The 20,719-nt window shown below is 48.1% G+C and overlaps 1 protein-coding gene across 2 annotated transcripts in view; it reads right to left on the reverse strand.

Moving 5' to 3' along the window:
• The window catches only part of Kazn (kazrin, periplakin interacting protein), a 1,020,937-nt gene that overhangs the window by 395,594 nt on the left and 604,624 nt on the right, over positions 1-20,719 (reverse strand). For both annotated transcript variants that reach the window (XM_074081291.1, XM_074081292.1), the window contains exon 3: positions 9,857-10,097. In XM_074081291.1, coding sequence (XP_073937392.1) covers positions 9,857-10,097 — 241 coding nt within the window. The remainder of the gene's footprint in view (positions 1-9,856; positions 10,098-20,719) is intronic.

Here is a 20,719-nt window from a genome sequence, read left to right on the forward strand (position 1 = left end):
TAACACTAATATTCATGTGAAGCTCAAAAGCTCCAGAATATTTAGGTCCTTAAAAACACTTTCTGCTTTTCTAGAACCTATTATAAATAGCTCTTCAGATGAGTTCAAATATACCTGATTTCTATTTTTCTGGAAGAGGTTTACAAAGTCCAGAAGTGAATGTTTCTTGGTATACTGGGATTATGACAGAGATTACCCCCCCACCGCCACCCGCCCCTCGCACGCTGGTCATTAGTTGCACTGCAGAGGCCACTGGGCTGATCCTCCCCTCTTCATTCCTCTCCTCCCCTCTTCATTCCTCTCCAATGTATAGCAAAAGGCCTCATCTGATCTCCCTGAGTTTTCTATCTCACTCTTGGCCTGTGGTCTGTGATGGACTTGCACAGACCTGAGTGCATTCAAGATGTGAGCATGAACTTGGAGCCATGGGAAGTCCATCCAAAAAGTTGCAGCTACAGCAGAAGCAAGGATAAGAAGCGAGGACACAAACCTGAACACCGACAGGGTAGGTGGGGAATTCAAACCCACATTCCGGGAGGCATCTTAACCCAAAAATCCCGTAACAGAGGCTCTGAGGGTCCAGTGGGGCCTCCCTGAAGGGGCACTGAAGAGAGAGAAATTAGGCCAATTTGTTGAAGTAGCTGCATTCTGCCTCCAACACTGCGAATATAGACAGATGAGACCTCAGGTCTCCACGTCAGGATTCTCCCAGTATTCAAAACCCCTGGATGTGGTGCTATGGGGACACACACAAAAAAACCCTCCCTCATGGAGGATTCACTCCCAGACAGCGGTTCTCCTGGCACCCCAGCCCTTGGTTACAGATATCTATCTGTTCCATAGGGGGCCAGAGGGGAGGCTAAGCCCAGGCTAAGAAGACAGGTTCTTGGAAGAGAAGTCAACTGATTGCAAAACTCACTGAAGTGGGGAAAATCTAGTGTAAGAAATGGGGTTCATTTATTAAAAAAAAAAAAAGGACTCCATGGGCCTCTTATTGGACATGGAGGCTCAGAGGATGGGGGCGCTGTCTTGAGCAAAGGCACCATCATCCCCACCATCCAAGGCACGGTGGCCCATGGCCAACAGACAGGGGTCAAGTCAAGGTGGGATCTCATCCAACACCAGCTGTGGGGCAGTAAAGGGAAGAGAATTTGGTTCCATCACCAGCCTTTGCTTCCTTGGCTGAGAAATACATTGCTTCAGTCCCCTGGGCCAGCTGGAGGATCTAGAGGATGTCACCTGGGCAAGTCTCTGCATGCTGCAAAGAACTGGATGGCTGCTGGTGAGCCTGGGGGCTTCCCTGGGCCTCCTCAGTGCAAAGTAAAGAAGATGGACAGCAGTGGCTGAATCCTAGGACAAGGGCACCTGGGAACTGAAGGCTACACCAGGCCTTTGCTTTCGAATTCACTAAAACACTGTAGAGCATGGTGGAATTGATCCGTGTGTGGACCACTGAGTTTTAACAAGCTGCTTTGCTTTCATGTTTTGGCCTTTTGTAGTTGGCCCTCACTGAAAGCTGACTATGGAATCATGATCCTCTGCAGAACTTTTTATTAACAAGTAAACATGTCTCCCTCTCCTACACTGTAAAAACAGAGCAACCCAAGCATGGCCACCGGCGAAGGGGCTGATGGTCCCCATGAAATGGCAGCCAGGCTTTGCCCTTCCTGTGAACTCCCCAGTTGAAATGGAACCTTTCCATTCTTTCTTGCTTTCCCATAGGAAGCCTTGCAGGAATAGGAGGGCAATCTACCTTGATAAGCACATTAATTAGGATAATCGATACGCACAATCCTTGAGCATCATTTATTACACTCTCTGTACCCACCATGGTCCTCTCCAGGGTCAGGGTCATTTTTCTCAATCTCACACCCCCTCAACCCTACCATCCAGAGCCAGCAAGTGAGCACAGAATTCCAAATGGCAAGAATAAAAAAAGAGAGAAAGACCAAAGCGGCATAAATCCCACCACGTTCCAAGTTGCACTTACTGAATTAAAGCAAATATACCATGTTCAATGGTTTAAAGAAAGTTCAAGTCAATCAAGGAAAATGAACGAATTCATCTGTTGCAACTGACAAGAATGCTCAGCCTTAGCCAAGAGGATAACAGAGGAGACACTGAGTTTAAAAGATGCAGGTATGCCTGCCCTGAAATGCACGTTGTTTCTTGCTCTCTTGAGAGAGGATTTTTTTAAAAAGCTATTTTTCCAGATCAAAGCCCTGCATCCGCCACATCTTCCTTCTGCTTAACATGTGGCCTTTCTCTAGCTGAGAAGGTCCTAGGTGGTTGCTCTGACCCACAATGTCCAATCCCAACCTATCCAGAAAGTTATATGAATTAAAAATCCATCATGGCCAGGTTTAACTTTTAGAGGTGAAACGAATGCGTTCCTCACCACACTTGTCATTACATGTCATCACTGTCATGCACACTGGTGAAGGCCCTGTGTTTGTCACTTTCTGGTCTATCTTCCAATTATACCCTCCACACCTTTATTATACAAGGTTATTAAATTCCAGGAATACCTACCAGATGTGAGCTGCAAGATAATTTGCCCATGTCTTATTAAATCTGTAGTCTCTGGACCCATGTGCCCAATGGGGACAGAGAAGAAGCGGGAAGGGAAGCTTACAAGAAAAGGCCGCCCATCCCCCAGGCATGTCTGTGGGGTGCCTTGCTGTGCACCCTGGAGGTTCTTATTGGAACAGTGCTTGGAACATGTAAGCACACAATTCAAATCATTTCTGGTTAAGTCAGTGTGAACTACAGATGAGTCCACATGTCCTGTAATTCAGGGTGTGTCCATCCCCGCAAAACAAGTATTTACTGAGCTCTCACATACATGTCAGCACAGTTCTAGAAAACTGGGGAAACAGACAAAGCGCCTTCCCTCATGGTGCTGCCATCCTAGGAGCACCCATGCCTGAGGTCAATCTCAAGGTCGTAGCACAAAATGCAGTTCCATACCCAAGGATAATTTTGGCTCCCAGAGGATATGTGGCAACTTCTGGAGATGTTTTGGATTGTCCCAAGTCGGGTGGGAGGTGCTAAACATCCTACAGCATACAAACAGTCCCACATGGCAATACTACTGAGGCTGAGTAACCCCAGGGTAAAGGGGTCTTCAAGAAGTTGACAGGTCCTGTGTACAAGAATTTGACAGATCCTGTGCTGAGCATGGTCTTCTGAGGCCACAGAGAAACGAGGAAAAGAAAGGACTTGATTTGAAAGGAAAGTAAAGGAACAACAGATTTCAGTTTTGCCTGGTACCTTCCTTCCCAGGAGAGAGAAAGGGCATGAAGCCCAAGAAATCAGAGTCCCTACGTCTGGATTGAAATGATTCTTTTCATTGGTGACAAGTGGCCCTGGGGTTTTATAACCTTGCAAGCAGACTCTGGCTGCCTCCCCAGAGGGGATCCCTGCCTAAGAGAGAGGCCCAGCTGCTCCCCTGACACTGACATTTAATCACAGATTTTACCATAAAGGCCCAGAAACCATTACCAGACAGGGAGACACTGGTAAGGAGTGGAGACAAGCCTGGAGCCTGCTGACCCTCGAACAGAACCAGCCAAAGGAGAATAGCCAGGGCCACACACACAAGTTTAAAAAGCACACAGACCTGGTGGGCCTGAAGTCCTGGCCCAGGCGTGTGATGGTAGAGTGACCCTGGGTACCCAAGTGACAAGTGTAAGGGCGGGAATGCTGGAGCCAGAGTTCAGTCACTTAACGGCTGTATGTTCCTTGGCAAGTGATGTAGCACCTTTGTGCCTTGGTTTCCCCATGTGTGAAATGGGTACAAGAATGGTACCTGCCTGACAAGTCAATATGAAGATGAGAGGTGTTAATACAGAACAGTACAGTACTGGTCACAGATTAACAGTATGTCAATGTCCACTGTCATCAGCACCATCCTGTCATTACTAAGTCACTGTCGACAAGGGACTTAACCACTCTGAGACCTGGCTTCCTCTTTTCAAAGATGGGATATGAATTGCCACCTCATTGGCCCAGGATTCAATGTCTATTAAACCCTTGCTGCAAAACGTGATATATTGTAAGTGCTTATTATTGTTTATTGAAAAGTTTGATAGAGGTATTGAAACTAGCTCTCATTCACTGCTACATTAAAGTTCACCTCAGCCCCAAAGAGGAAATTACATATCCAAGATGGACGCAGGACACCCTGTGCCTGAGTCCCCAGAAGAAAGTCTGAGAACCGTAATGAAGTGCTGAGAGGTGAGTGGAAAATATGAAGCCTGGACTGACTTGCTTCTAAAGGGCGCTTTGCTCCTAATGATTTTTCTACTTCAAACACTCTGTAGGGCTGAGGCGATATTGAGAATGTTCCCTCAGAGGTCCTGCAGCACTGGCTCAATGGAAGGGGTCGGGGGTGGCAGGCAGCAGGGCGTCTCCTCTCTCTGACTTCTCTCCATCCTCCTGCCTGGCCACATACCCAGGAAGGGGAGCAGAGGGGGCGAGGCTCACTGCTGGTGGAACTGTCTGTTACAAGCTCCAGGGTGTGGGTTTTCATTCATCAGATCTGGCAGGGGCATTTCAGAGCCTGACCCAAAGGTCTTCTGTGGTCCCCTCCAACAAAGGCATGGATAAATTTAGAAGCAACGACTTCCCACTGCACAGAAGCCACCCGCCACACCAGTTGTTTTGGCCAAATTCATTAGAACTACTTTCAGCTTCTTTCATGTTTGAAGCAGCTTAGATTCCAAGGGGGAAGCAGGACCAGCCACCTGCCAAGCACAACCTGGACCCTGGACCCTACTGTTTAGCTCTGAGGTTGCGTCAAGACGAACAAGAACGCCCCAGTCCCATCCAACCCCACGAGTTGGAAGAAGCACTCCATCCCCTGGTCTTCTGCCAGCTTCTCTGCAGGAGAGGTGGGCTTGGCCCAGAACCTAGAGATGCAAAGTGTGTGGGGCTCTGGGCTGCTATGGATCATTCACCAGGTGGGATCTGCCACTGTGTATGGCCACTCCGGGGTTCAATGATGCTCCCTTCTTAAATGATTCTGCCAGGGCCCATCCCGCCTTGCTGCACCTCCAAGCGCTGTGTAGCAATGACTGCTGGTGGTGGTAGATGTGTCTCCTCGTGTGTTACTCACCCTAATATTCACTCAGACAGTGTGGGCTGATTCTTACTTGAGAATGAGGTCCCTTCAGCCTTGAGAGATATGGCAGGGGGTACAAGACCAGGACTAATGTTCATGTAGACCAGTCTTGGGAAGGGGTAGAACTCACACTGCACACACAAGCATACACACGTGCACACACACATATAAACTGTGCAATGAATGTGGCCAAGACTGCAAGCTTGACCTTCTGGGCCCCATATGATTTGCAGGGTGGCAGGCAGAGTTCCAGTGAGCAATTCCCACCTGCCAAGGCCATCTGCTACAACTCTCTGGCAGCCTGGAAATCACAAATTAGAATCCTACAGGACTCCTGAAAAGAGCCATGGGTCTTGGGACGTATGAGGGGTAAAGGACTGGAAACACGCTTTGCCTTACGCTACAATGTGCGACTAAGCTCCTATTATAAAAATCAGAGCGGCTAAGACTTCAGGGTGACATCAAAGAAATTTTGGAAAAACCACAGAAAACTACAAAAGGAAGGCTGGAAGTATGAAATTAACCAGAACCAGAAACTTGACTTAAGGGATCCTCTGAAGGCATTTTCCAAAGACACTGGAAAGATAGTAAATAATAGCCAATCAATAACTAATTTCAACCACGCCGCACCATCTGTAAGTAATCTTTTTGTGACCACGCACAGTAATTTTCAGGAAGAGCTTTGAGGTCCCAGCTCTTGACAGCCTGCCCAGTTAGGAAAAAACTCAGTTGTTCAGCCCATCCCTCAGGCTGGAAAACCAAGGCATGTGCTACTTGATGAGCTGCCTGGCCCAGAACACAACTACCAGAGCGCTACAGAGATACTGCTACACTGTGTCTCATCCTTGCTGCCATGTGGAAATTCTTTTTTCAAAGAAGACGAAGGTTTACCTGGGAAAGCAAGAGCAGAGGCGGAATGAATCCGGAAGGCCATGCCAAAAGACAGAACTAATTTTGCAAAGCAACAGTGTCTAGCATCCCGTACACTACTCACACATTCAATTCACTCCAGAGGTAATTTATACTCCACCAGAGTTTCCAGTGTTGTCATACTGCTAGCTAAGAGCAACCAGACCTTAAGTAACAGACTATTTCAACGCCTTGCACAGAAAAATAAAACTTGCATTAGATAGGGAAATTCACGGAGGTGAGGAAGGTCCTTTTCCTCTCCCCATTTCAACAAATGCAGCAGACAGGAAATGTTCCACACCGAAGATAGATGCTTGCAGCCCTTCCACTAGCAGAGGCACATAAATTCAATTATTTCCTCAAAACTGAAATAAAGGCAGGAAACATACATCCTACTGAATGTCAGTATTTTATGTTATATAGTTACCACCTATTTGAATTGAGGAAAATCATGCCTAATTGTTTTTATTCTATGCATAGCAAAACAACCAATTGAATCTAATATTAGTTATTCATCAGATAAAACATTTTTGGGGAAACAAACGACTTTATTTCCCCTTCACAGAACAGCAAGCATTTGAAACACATTTTCCCAGAGATGTTACACCGAGGAAAACAACTTAGAAATGTCACTTAAACAAACCCTTTCTCTGGCTACCAATACCAAAGTGAACTGGAACAAACGCTCAGCTCTGCTTTTTTTCCCAAGCCTCCTTCTGTCCACCTGTCCAACCCAAGAGGTGGCCTCCAGAGCTGTGAAATGCGCCACCCTGCACGGATGCCCTCCGCGCGGTAGGCCAGCATGCTCGTTAGAGATTATCCAACTCACTTGCAGCGGGAGAGAGGCGATGGGCTGGCTGCCAAGTGCTCTTTCAACACAGATTCCGAAAGAAGATCCTGCGAAGTGCCAAAAGCCCGGATTTTCAGCAGTTCACTTTCCAGATTCTGTTACATAGCAACCATACCAGCCCACAGAGGGTACCAACCAAGGTAATATTTTGTTTAAATGACACGCTGCATTAACCCACTAGGAAAACCTAAGTTTTCTCCATCAAAAGGCACCATCAATTAGTCAGCTGTTGCCACCCAACAATGGATTCATGCGCTGTCTTAATTCATCAAAAAATAAATTGTCTTTAACAACAAAAAGATTGAAAATGGATCTGACAATCTCTTGGCGTGGGAGCAAAAGGTGACTCCTCTGTGTAACCATTTGTGCTAATATTATTGAAGGCACATTCGCATGTATTTAATAAGTGCGCAATGCCCTTTAGCTAAAAGATGACTTACACGGTTACCCTTGGGGTGGTGCTCACTTCATTCAAACCTTGATTTGAACAGCGGTAACTCTATAGGATATGGGCGCACTGAAAGGCAACAGCGCAGACAGAATGAAATTCCAAGACTAATTCTAACTTGCAAGAAAGAACAGTGGGGAAGCCAGGAGGAGCCCAGCTTCTGTGACCCCCCTGGAGGTAATGAGGAACCATGAGGAAGGTAATCAAGTTTAAAATTAACTTGGAAGAATTCTTTCCTTTAGGAAAACAATAAGTCATCATAAAGGAAGCTATCACACCAACTCTGCAGAGGGTTTCCAACTCTGCTGTCAGAGGCCGTAAGAAAAAACAAAGCCAAACACTTTGCACAAGCTTAATACTGTGTGCTGCATCCAGGTGCTGTTGCTTTACCTAAGTAAATGATGCTCTCTCTGGAATTCCAGGGCAGGGTTGGTTTCTTTTCAACCATTGCATCAGTGGAAACTCATACCAACTTGGATGGATACATTACCAACAATTAAGTTGAGTTAAAACCATTAACATTTTATTTTCTGATTATAAAGTCACTAAGTGTTCCTAGCAAGGGTTCTGAGAAATACCAATGGGACAGAAAGGAACAAGAGCCCCTCCTTCCTCTTAACACGCACCTATAGCCTCTGGCCAGGGCAGGGGGAAGATGCTCAAGTTCCCCAGGGAATGAGGTTGCTGCAGGTTTTGTGTGTGTGTGTGTGTGTGTGTTAAAGATATCAAGAGAGCTCAAAGTCATTCCCATTTGCACAGCCTGGTGCATTTTTGGAAGAAAATAAGAAAAAGGAAACAGCCCCCTGTTGCTCCACTACAATAATTTAACCAGCAGCTAGTTTCCAAGTTGAGTGTGTGTGTGTACCACAGTGCACCGGCTTCCTTAGCTCACCCAGTCTGCAGCGAAACCCAGCACTCATAAAACACCACTTAACTTTTCCTTGGCCGAGAAACGGGCAGATGGTGGGAAATATACCAGCATTGTTCAGTGTCCCTTCCTATGGCTTTTGCTTCTTAGCACAATCACAGTTCTTAGCCATTTCTTTAATGTTAGAAGAGTCCCTGCTCATAAAAAGTAAAGCATCAGCTTGCAGTCTGCTATGCCTTTTTTTCTCCCAGGTTCCAGTGGAGCATGTTCTTTCACACACAATGACATAATGAGGGACAAGTGACAAGAATAACCCGATGCCAACCTTGAAAACCATGTAGTGAACACCAGGATCACAGCATCTCCCCACCATTACGTCATGGTCACTTCAGCACAAATTACATGCTCAATTCCTAAAGACTTCTCACAGGCTCCTGAAATACTAAGTCCAGATCTGGCTTAGAATTCAACCCAAAACTGCTCATGGTTAGACTACACACCTCACATCACAAAGGCATGCCTTACCGAGAAGGGAAGGCAGAAACGGAGTGATGGAGCGAAGGCATCCCTGTGAAAACAGACTCTCTCTCAACACTTAGAGGAGCTGTTGAAATAACAGAACCAGAAAATCATTTTGAGCCACTGAGCAATTGGTACCTGGTACTTCAGCAAGTGACATATTTATACAAGTGGCTCTCAGGGGCTGGAGATTTTTCTGTCCTGTTCCAGATTGGGGCAATTTAATTTACAATTCAAATAGTATTAATGACCAGTGATATTATTTCATAGAGAGCAAACAGGGGGCAGAAATCCTGAAAAGCCTGCTTATCCTTTGGCTTTCCAAACCACAGAAACCCAACAGCACATCTTACACTTGCTTAATCCACCTTTAACCCTTGCAGGGTCTCAGAGCCTCCTCTCTGTCAATGTCAACACTGGCCAGCTGTCTTTCCCCTTCCTCTAAACTGCTGAGTCCTTCCAACAAGAGGCACCTCCATCCAAGCCTTCATTTCTCCAGGCGCCCATTACTCAACCTTTCAGAGCTAAGATTTTCCCCTCGGAAGTACTGTGTATCCACAGTTGTTGGGAATTTAAGCTCCCAGCAGAGCAGAGCTTCTATCATCCATTCATTTATTGTACTGCCTGCAAGATCTCAAGTGGGGAGAAAATAAAGTCCCGATGCAATGAGGACCAGGGATTTGTCTTGAGCAAAGGAAAGTGCACACCGAACTGGTGTTCAGTCCCCAGCCCTGAATGAGGCAGCAGAGCCCAGAGCTCCATCCAAAAGGAAGAAACCTTCAGAACTGGGGGGAACTATGTCATTCACCCCTGCAGGGGGTGGGGGCCTGAAAAGTTTGTCATGGAGCTAGGGGCTGTGTGCTGCTGCCAGAAGCGATCTGCCAGCTACGCCTCCCTAGCGCTGACCCGGCTGGTGTGACCGTGTGACCCCATGCACACTGCGCCTGGGTTTTCATTAATGACAGCAGCCCTGGGAGCGACGGTGACCACGGCCGGGTGGAAAGGGTTACAAGCCACAATGCAAGGCGATTTCGGCGCGGAAGTGAGGGGCACGGAGTCCGAGGCCACCTCCGCGGTCTGCGTGCTCCTCGCCTCGTCCCCGCCCGCCCTGGGCGCCGGGGCGATCCCGATCCCTACCTTGCGCGCCGTGCTGGTGGTTCTCCATGTTCGCCGCCGCCGAGTCCACCGTTGCTGAGGCGCTGGCCGCGGTTCCCGGGCCCGGGCCGGGGCCGCCACCGCCGCTCAGTTCCGCCAGTCTCCGGTTGGTGGCCGTGAGTTCGGCTCGCAGGTTGGTCACCTCCTGGCTGGCCGACTGGACCGCCCCATCGATGCGGAGGGCGAGCTGTTTATTGTCTTCCATCATGTTCAAGATTTTGGCCTGGGGGCGAGAGAGGTGACAAAGAGCTGCATGATGCGCGGGGGGCGCGTGGCCGGGCACCCCCCGGCTCTACCTGTTGGGTCCCCCGAGGCCCGGTTCGCCCGCACCCCGACCCCCAGGCACCGTCAGCGCCGGCTCCTCCGGCGCAGGAATGACAGCGGCGCCTCCAGCCCGAGCCGCGGCGGTGGCGAGGCGGCGGGGGGAGGAGGAGGAGGAGAAAGAGGAGGAGAAGGAGCGGGAGGAGGAGCAGCGATCGCCGAGACCCCGGCGGGCGGGCGCCGCGAGCCGCGCGCAGAGGACACCGCGCGCCGCCAGGCACTCTCTAAGTGGAGCCTACCATTCGCTGCCCGCTCGGGAGGGGGCCGGGGCCTGGCCCCGGGGACACCCTCGGCCTCACGGGTCCCCCACTTCGGGGACACACCCCCTGGGGGGCGGGGGCGGCGGGCGGTGCGCGCGAGTGGGCGGAGGCGGCGCCCCTGGCGCGGGGTTGGGAGCGCCGGGGCCGAGGCCAGCCCGCTGTCCCCTCCCTGCAGCCGTGGACAGCCCCGCCCCGGCGAACTACTGCCCCGCGCGGTGCTGGGGTCGGGGAGGCGGTGGGCGATGGGGAGAGAGGGGTGGGTGCTCGACAGAGGGGCCCGGGAGGGGAGCAGGAATGCAGCTCCGAGGGAGGGGGCAGCTGGAGCCAGCTCCAGTGGAGTTCTTGCTTTGCAGCTTCCTTAAACTGTGGGTACTAAACGCCCAGCGGGGAGCCGAGCTGGTGGCAGGCGTGCCTCTCACCCTGCACCCCCACCTCGCCGCTGGACCTGCTCTGTCCACCTCGGGAGGAAGGAGCGCTGTCCTGCCCCAGGCCTGGCCTATCGCGCTGAGGCCTCCCCGCGGCCCCCAGCCCCGTGTGTGTGCACCCCAGGTGCATGAGGGAGCCTCAACCGGGTTCTAACCGTAGCCGGGTAAATGCTGGCAGGGGAGAGAAATGAGCCCAGGAGAGGACAGGACTGGAAGGCGCCAAAAGGGCGTCTTTGCTCAGTCCTGCAGAGGTAGGAGCCTCTAGTCCTCCTGCCTCAGTTTCTGCACTCCATGTTCTAGGGAGAACTGAGCTAACCTTAACGCTGATAAGCCCCTCCCAGCTCCTCTTTCTCTCCCAGAGCACAGGCTTTGCATTTTTCACTGGGGCCCTGGATTCCAGCCACCAGACCTTGTTACCATAGCAAACTTCATTCCATGCAAATAGCACGATTTAACCAGCCAGTGTAACCCCCTGACAACAGTGTGCCACAATCCTGCACAAGCAACCTGGGGAGGGGACCACAGGCCTACTGCAGAGTTCAACTGGGTGCCAGTGCACAGGATGAGGATATCGCCCTCCAGATTCAACAGCATTTCTTGAAAGCTTGGAAGAACCAAGCTGGAAAAATGTATGCAAAGTGTCTTTGCATGCATGCTTATCTCTTTGGACTATGGATTTTTATTCCTGTTTTTAGAGGGGAGGAAACTGAGTCTCTGGGCAGGGTTAAGGAATTTACTCAAGGGTGCCATCAAAATCACATGGAGCCACCACCAAAATGACGATCAGATTCCAGTTAGTCCCATGGGTCTTCAGTGGACCTTGAATGCTAGGTTCTGTATTTTTGTTTTGTTTTGTTTTCTTAATGTGGAAACATAAAATCACAGTTGCCCCATCTCTTGTGTGACCACTTTCAAGCTTTTGCGAGCTATAGGTGGTGGAACAAGGACAGCAGGCATAGTTTGTCACTCTGTCCACTCTGCTCAGCTAACCGGTCAGTGTGGAGATGATACCCTTGACCTCAGTTTCCTTGGCACAGGTTCTGACCAAGTGGACCTACCAAGGCACTGGGAACTGCTTGGCGGTTTGCAAACCAGGGCTCAGTTCAGTTCTTTGAAGTCCACCAGTTAAGTTACGGAGGTGCGTCTAACCACAGACGTCACTGGGTCTCCCAAAGGGGAATATCACTATGGAACACAGTTTGGCAGTCTCTCAAAAAGTTAAACATGGAATTGCCATATAACCCAGCAAACCCATTCCTGGGTAGATGTCCAAAAGAAACGAAAACAGATATCGAAACAAAAATTTCACGAATTTCAGGAATGATGCCAGTATTCGTAGCAGTATTCCCAACAGCCAGAAGGTAGAAACGACCCTGATGTCTATTACCAGATAAATGATATAAACATGATGGAATATTACTCAGCCAAAGAAAGGGATGAGAGGCTGATGTACTACAGCTAGGAAGAAACTCAAAAACATGCTAGGTGAATGAAGCCAGAAACAAAAGGTCACAGACTGTAGCTCCATGTATATGCAAGGTCTGGAATGGACCAGTTCATGGAGACAGAAAACAGACTGGTATTTGCCAGGGGCTGCAGGAGAGAATAGGGAGTAACTGCTTAGCAGGTTATTAATAGGTTATTAACTGTTTAATAGGTTATTCTGGTGATGCAAATGTCTTGGAACTAGGCAGAGGCTGTGCTTGTGCAGTACTGAGAATGTAGCAAGTGCCATCAGTTGCTTGCATTAAAATGGTGGCTTTCATGTTATGTGACTCTCAACTCAATTAAAAAGTCAGCATATAAAAAAGAAGGGGGTGGGGTGTTCTGGGAACAACCTGAGCAGAAAACAATTAAGAGTAGCTCTATTGGGAGAGTGGTGTGTGTCTGTGTGTGTGTTCACACCTCTGCTATACCACGAATCATAAAAAACAGATTTATCTGTTTCCATGCCTTCCCCACTTCATGTGAACCTCAGTCCTTTATGTCATTCTTCTTCCCATCCTTGTCACCTAATGCATAGCAACACTCTGTACATGACTGTGCGTGAGTGTGTTTGTGCAGTAAACAAACTGACCAAGTGTTACTCATCTTCCTCTTTGGTAAGATTATACCCACACACCCTTCAAATCCAACAAAAACACAACAAACAGAAATCTAACAAGGAGAAAAGGAAGCAAAGACATCTTTCTTGGGTCCCTTGTAGTTCTCCCTGTGAGGTTCCCTGAAACTTGCTTTGGAAACTCCTGAGGTTCATCCTAGGATTTTAAAGAATTTTATTTTTTGAGGTTTCTTTCTCAGAACATGAAAAGGTGGGTTTTCCCAGCTGTGTCTCCTTTTAGTCACCCCCCCCACACACATACAACACACACAAAAGGAGCAGGTCTGAGGCAGATTGAGGATCCATTTGATATAAACCAAAAAAGGTTACTGGTCTACCTTTCTTACCCCCAACGCTCCTCTCTGTGCAACCCTCCTGCTTGTCTAACACCCTATGTTAGACACCTACTTGCCCTTGGGTGGCTGATAATGTACTTACCAACCATTTCTTAGGAGACACATGTAAGCTGTTGAGAATCCATCTGTTCTCTCTCTCTCTCTCTCTCTCTCTGTGTCTCTCTCTCACAGCAATGAGAACTTGATGGAAATGTGGGTTCCTTTTCAGATATCCCCCCTTCTGAACATCCTTTAAGTAGCCCCCACCTCGCAGCCCAGTAAGTGGAGGTTAAGAACTGCTGTGGTTTGAATGTGTCCCCCAAAGTTTCTGTGCTGGAAACTGAATCCCCAGAGTCTATGCTGATGGTGGACCCTCTGGGAAGTAATGTGGTTAGATGAGGTCATGAGGGTGGGGTCCCCAGGCTGGTATTTGTGGCCTTCTAAGAAAAGAAAGACAGAACAGTGCTAACACACTTTCCCTGTCTTGCCACCTGCTGCCCTCTGTGTTGTTAGAATGAAGCAAAGGCCCTTGCCAGGGTCTGGCACTCTGATATTAGACTTCCCAGCATCCAGAACTATAAGAAATAAATTCTTTTTGAAAAAATAATAACAACTTACCCACTCTGTTAATTATTAATAATAACTTACCCATTCTGTTACAGAGGTATAAAATGGACAAGGCAAGAACAAAGAGAAAACGGATCCCCTTTTTAGGAAACTGCCACCATTTTCTCACTGTCACTTGTTGTCATTGCTCTTGACCAGTCAAACCCCATCCAAGGCTGAGCCATCAGCCCACGCACAGCCAGTCAGCCTTGGCCAGCATTTGCCTAGTGTCCGATCTTTTCTCGACAGCATGAGCCCACTGTACTATGTGCACTTGGTGCCCATCAAAGCTTGCTTGGGCATTTAGGGAAGTCTGCAAAACCAACCCCCTTCTAGCTCAGAGAAAGGAAATTCCTAATGAGAATCAAGAGTGTGCTCTGGGCATGGCGACAATACAGCCATATGCACCTCCCTTTCCCCACAAACAGTCAACCAATGTGTAATCAAACATCCAACCCGGAAGACTTTTGAGAGAGAAAGAAGACGAATAAAGAAGCTGGAATAAGAGGCGGAAATTGGGCAGACCCTGGGAAACAAATGATTGCCCTATTCCTGAGGCTCCCTCCTTATTTACCAAGAAGTTGAGGTTCCAAAATGGACCCTGCAGCCATGTTGGTGAAAGAGCTAGGCTGGATCAAAACTAGAGTTTTTAGAAAATGACCCATATTTCTACTGATGTCTGTCACATGCATTTCCTAAACTAGAGGTGTAGGGTGAGACCACAGCCTTGCGTTGCCGGGCCACTAATTTCTTATACCACACCCATTGCTCACGACACTTTTGCCACTTAATTTTTTCTGACCTGGGGGACCTTGCTCTTTCTTTGCTTTTCTCTTGCGTCTGTCTGGAGTATTCTGCCTTGGCTTTCTGCATGGATTTTTAAAAAAAATTCTTAGATTTAACATTCCACATTGACTTATTTCATAGCACTATGGCCATTGATCGTTGTTTTGTTTATTTATTTGCCAATGTGAAATACTGTATCCACTGAAAGATTTGAGAGATAAGTTACCACGAATTTGGCTCACTGGAGTGAAGGGCTTTTAAATTCCTGTCACTGAGGCCCCCAAGGCAAACCTTAGTCTGCTGTTGAATTCCATGGAATTTCCAAGAATAAATGGCCTTTTCTTGAGCTAACTTGATTATTTCTATTGCATGCAATACAATGCCCTGGCTAAAACCACACAGTGCCCGCCCTCCCCCCTCCCCACTCTCGCCCGCCCAGCTGGATGGTGACCCTCAGGAAGGCAGGGATGTGGCCTGGTCTTGTTTGGGCTTCTGTTGCCTGGTGCTTCCTATGTTTCTCCAAAAAGTTCGTGGTTGACTGAGCAAATTCGCCCCCCCTCATCACCCCCACCCCACAGCCACAAATATTCTCTCTTCTCATTAAAACCCTTTTCCTGGCACACGCTTGTAATCCTAGCTACTCAGGAGGCAGCAATCGGGAGGATCGCAGTTTGAAGCCAGCCCTGGGCAGATAGTTTGTGAGACCCCATCTCAAAACAATTCATCACAAGAAAAGCGCTGGTGGAGTGGCTCAAGTGGTAAGAGTGCCTGCTTTATAAGCGTGAGGCCCTAAGTTCAAACCCCAGTCCCAAGAACTAAAACAACCTCTTCAGTCTTCTCCAGGAAGTCTAATCACAGGTGAATTTTGCTAAGTACTTTTGCAGCCCTCTTATCTTACTCTTGCACCAACTTCGTTGGGCAGAGAGGCTCTTGCCTTTTCCAGCTAAGTCACAAAGCCTTAAGGTTCTTCACCATTGCTTCTCTGACAATCACAGCAAGTTGCCTGTCCTTCCACCCCTTTTCTCTGGGAGCTCCACAAATCTTTACTGTGTGGATTCGCCCACATGTGGCCCAGTTTTCTCTGTGACTCAGTTGGGGACTCGCTTCTGTCTGGCTGTGGAACGGGGGGCGGCTTTCACACTCCTCCCACCCTTCCTCCTCTGCAAGGTTGAGTGAGGAGCAGAGGACTTCCAGGAATCCACACATAGGACAGTGCAGAGGGGGCTGTCTGAAGGAGGAGCTGGCGTGTGTTGGAGCCCTTGGCCCAGGAGTCAGTGACTAGGAAAGTCTGATGCTTCTTAGACTTGGCACATGGCTGCCTGTGGGAGCTGCAGAAGCATCTGAGGATGTGGTCTGCCCTGCTTTAAGGCTTTAGAGGCCACTTCCTGCAAATGATGTCCCTTGCCGGGCTCTCTGGACTTCAGACTGGTTCCAGTGTTTCTCCAAGTGAGAATGAAGACCCTCGGATATGGAGCCCTCAAGAGATGCTTGTTAAAATCAATCAGAATTCTTGCATAGTGCCCACTATGTGCCTTTGCAACGCTGCCTGGGAATGTGACACATGATAAGGTTTGGGACTCAGTGCTCCCGGCACCCATGGCTGGAGCTCCCCAAGTGCGGAGCACAAATGTGAAGTACACAAATGCCAGAAGGCTTGCAGTCTCAGGAATGGCTGCAAGGGCGCCCTGTTCTTTCTCTCCTGGATGCTGTCTGTCCTGTGTCCCTTCCCCCATACCCCCAAGAGTCCTTGGGGGATTTCCCTCCTCTCTGCAGATGGCTGCTGTGTTTATTCAAATTGTCACATTTGAATCCCAGCCGATCTACGAGATGTCTCTCTTGCACATTTACATGGTTTACTTTGGCTGAGTGGATTTTAACACGTGCTCTGGGGAAAAAAGCAACATATCTCGAAAACAGAAGAAGCCTGAGATGAGACTGTGGGTGAGAAGACTAGCAAGGGACAGAGAACCCCAGCAGTTACATTCACCTCCCCATCAGTCCACCCTCATAAGCACAGAGATGAAACAAAGGGATGGTGAAAGAAAGAGGAAGAAAAACACTGGAGGATAAGGGCCTGTAGCTATGAGATGGGAATAGGTATCTGTTAGACATACACATTCACACACATGTGCACACGCACACACACACACACACACACACACACATATGCATATGCATGTAAGTATAATCCCCGTGGGCAAAAAGCAGAGTTATTACTGTGAAGAGTGACCTGACTACCCAAGCAATCTCTCACCTAAAGCCAGGGCAGCCGGCCAGGTACATCCCTTCCATGTATGTGTTTAACCAACCCAATCCCTTCTTCAGATTTTTCATTTGTACACAGCCCTCTAATAATCACTTCTAATTCCAAAGTAACTAGGTATTAAAGAGATAAATATTAACTACACCTCTTAACCATGAACTTAAACACATAAGCATATGTACTGTTCTTTGGGTTTTGATGTTTTTCTTACATGGTGGGGGTAGGGCTGCAAAAGAATATGCTTAATGGCTTGAACCCCTGGTTCTGTCACAGTGTCTGTGGGTAAGCATGGACAAACAGCCAAGCAGAATATAAAATTGTGAGACAAATATTTCCACTTGTAGAAACCATCACTACACTCCCAGAGAACTAGCCCAAGCTGCAGAATCTACTGTCCTCTTCTGCCTTGCCTAGATCTGTGTGGTAGGCACCATTTTGTTTTCCAGCACCTCTGAGCAAATCCCTGAGAGGCTCACCCAATAAAGCCACAAAGGATCAGGTCAAGTCTTCCAGCCACTCATACCCCGTCAATCAGTTCTCATTTCCCATCTTAGCAAAGGTCCCTGTCCACAGTCTATGGGCAGGATGATGCTAACTCACCACTCATCTCCCTCTACTCCTGAGAAAGGACAGGAGTTAAACATGAGTTCAAGTTCCAGCCCTGCCACTTAAGAGTTCTGTGATACCCAATGAGTTACTTAGCCTCTCTGAGCTTCAAGTTTCTCATAAAATGGGATACTACTTACTACCAACTTCAGAGACTGTTGAGGAATTAAATGAGACCCTACCTGTGACACATTGGGTATAGTGCCTGGTGGCTGGACACAACTCAGTAGAAGTTATCAAAGGTGCAGATACAGATGATGGAGATGATGATGGTGGTGGTGGTGGTGATGGTGATGGTGGTGGTGGTGGTGGTGGTGGTGGTGATGGTGGTGGTGGTGATGGTGGTGGTGGTGATGGTGATGGTGGTGATGGTGGTGGTGGTGGTGGTGATGGTGGTGATGGTGGTGGTGGTGGTGGTGATGGTGACATTGGTAGCTGTATGGCAGTATCCATTCTTTGGATATCCACTATATCCTGCCACTGTGCTTGTCCACTGATTTCTAACAATTCAGGCCAAATCCTCCCAACACTGAACTTGCCATGAGGAGAAAACTCAGGGTTGGTAGCACTAGATTCAAATCCAGGTGTGCCTAATTCTCAGGTCCAACCTTTTTCTTTCCCGATTCCCCCTTCAATACACAAATGTGATCTGGGCATTTCCCAGGCTGATGCAGTAAGAGACTGTGTGTGTCCCTCCACTCCATGCCCTTCATTCTCTGCAGAAGGCTCTGATCTGCTGAAGGTGCAGGCAAGGGAGCTGCTCCTTTGTGACCAGTGCACTAGTTCTTCCAGGCTCTAGGGACCCATTTGGTAAATTAGTTCTTTTGGCTCACAAAATGGTACCCCAGTGACTTGAAATACTTAACAGACCTGGTCTAAATGGATAATTTACTTTTTCCTCACTTGTTGTGATGTCCATCCAAATAAAAGTTGTTTTCTGTGCTTTTGTGTGTGTGAGGGGGTGGTATTTAAAAAAAAAAGTGCATCAGATTTGGTTAGGAGCAACATTTTGCAAGCATGGAGCTTTTTCAGGATGGCCATGGTTTGCTCTTTCTCATTCATTTGCTTAGCTCTGTCTTCAGTAGGAGTTTTCTGGTCAGTATTACTCACAACCCCACCACTTGCCCAGACTTTTATGAGCTCCTATTTCCCTTGGAGTCCATTGCTTTCTACCCTCGGATGACATCTGCACTTCCTCCACCTTTCCCAGGAAAGGGTCCTTCTCTCACAAATAGGCTGCAAAGAATACTGTGCCAGGGCAGAGATGCTGTATTAATGTCCCCCAGCTGCCCAGGGGAGTTAAGACTCTAACACCTTCCAATGACACATTACAAAGGGGTCTGGGATATGCACACCATTTTCAAGAGTGCAAAGTCGCTGTAGTAGGCATCTTGCCCGGTCCTTGCTTTTCAGTATATCTTTGACTCTTCCAGCACAAAGCAACCTGGGAAAAACACTTATTAGCAACACGGTACAGACTGTTCAGTCAGCATCCTGTACCTGCCACATCCGCTCTTGTACTCACAATTAGCATTCGGTTGTACGCAAATATTAGAAGACAGCCATCTTATCCTGCAGCTGACTCAATGGGATGTCTCTAGATAAGACAGTGGGAAGGGCTGTACTTATCTTAATTGTTTACCTGCTATGTGTTTACCTGCCTTATTTAATGCCAGAGAGAGGAAAATAATTTATAATCCAATACTTGGAGTCCTGGGCCACATTAGTAGGTGTGTGTGGCTCAAGAGGAGCTGTATTTGCTCACACCAATTTGGGTGGTTTTGTTTTGGGTCAGTGTCCTCAGCTATCCTGTGGCAATGCAGTTTTTCTGCCTCCTCTGCCCAGAACAGTCAGCTACCAGTATTTCTGTTTTTGAGTGACAAACACATAGGAGTTTTTTTAAAAAGGGAGGCAGGTAGGACTATGAAAAAAAAATACCAGGGTAAGGGGTCCCTTTTGCTCTTCACTGTGTGTCCTCTGTATTGTCACATCCACAGCCCCAGCACTGGCTCCACACTTAGTCCCTGAGATCACTGGGATGACAAGTGCAAGAATGCTTCTGTCCAGCTCTGAAATGGCTGTCCTACATCTGAGATATAAATTGTAAGAAAAAGAACTATGTTCTTCCTCCCCCAGCCAGCCAGGAGCCCCAGGGGGTCCCACAGAGCCACTTCACAATGTGAGGAGCCTACAGCTATGGTGAGCTCTAGGCAGCTTCGGGGAAGGAAAGAAAGATCCAGATTTTCCTCCTGTTATTCCTGTGGACACATCAAATGAAAGTGTGAACTCAAACGTCCCCCCAAACATGCACCAGCCCTAGGCCTTGGCCAGCCCTCGGGGAACCTTTGTACAAACCAGAAACAAACCTGCTCTCTTCTTCAAGGAGAAAGTAGCCCTGCTGGAGGACAGAGCTGGAGAGTGACGCCCTGGAGTTCCAGGTTTCCTGTGGAAAGCAAGCAGTAAGTGACCCATGCATCACTCACTAGCTGGATTTTCACCCAGTTCAGTTGGGTCCATGGTCAACGAGGTTCTAGATTTAAGATCTTTATATTATTGCTGTTTTAATTGAAAGGCACATGTACTTTCACAAATCTATGGACACCTTCATGCACAGAGTGCTAAATGAAGTTTTCCATTAAATTTCAATGACAGCATAAATCCTCTATTTCTTGGAATTTTCTAGACTACCTAAGCAGAGGCTAACTGAACTGATACTGGTGAAACCCAGTTTGACCAGAAAGTATGTTTGGAAGGGGTCTATAGTCAGGATATATAGCAATGATTCTACGAGTTCTTATATCCAACATAGTGCTAAGTACTTAAGGACAGAAGACAAGGAAGGAGCGACTTATACCATTCCCCTTTTCAGATTGGAAAGCTGAGGCTCAGCAAGGTTATGGTACTTACCCAAGGTCAAACAACTAACAAGTGGCAGAGCCCAGACTCAGGTTATGGGATGCCAGCAGCTCCCTTTTATTGCTCTTCTGTATTTCTTCCTGCCCCCAGCCTGTGTGGGTATTTAGGACCAGACAGTATGATAAAGGTGGGATTTATACACACCTGCCCTGAAGATGCTCTGGAACAATTAGCCATTTTTCGAGGAGATGTGGGGAGGGGGAAATGTCTGGATCTCAGCCATTCT

This window comes from Castor canadensis, chromosome 7 (genome assembly GCF_047511655.1).
Source record: "Castor canadensis chromosome 7, mCasCan1.hap1v2, whole genome shotgun sequence".
In the NCBI taxonomy this organism is placed as follows: Eukaryota; Metazoa; Chordata; class Mammalia; order Rodentia; family Castoridae; genus Castor; species Castor canadensis.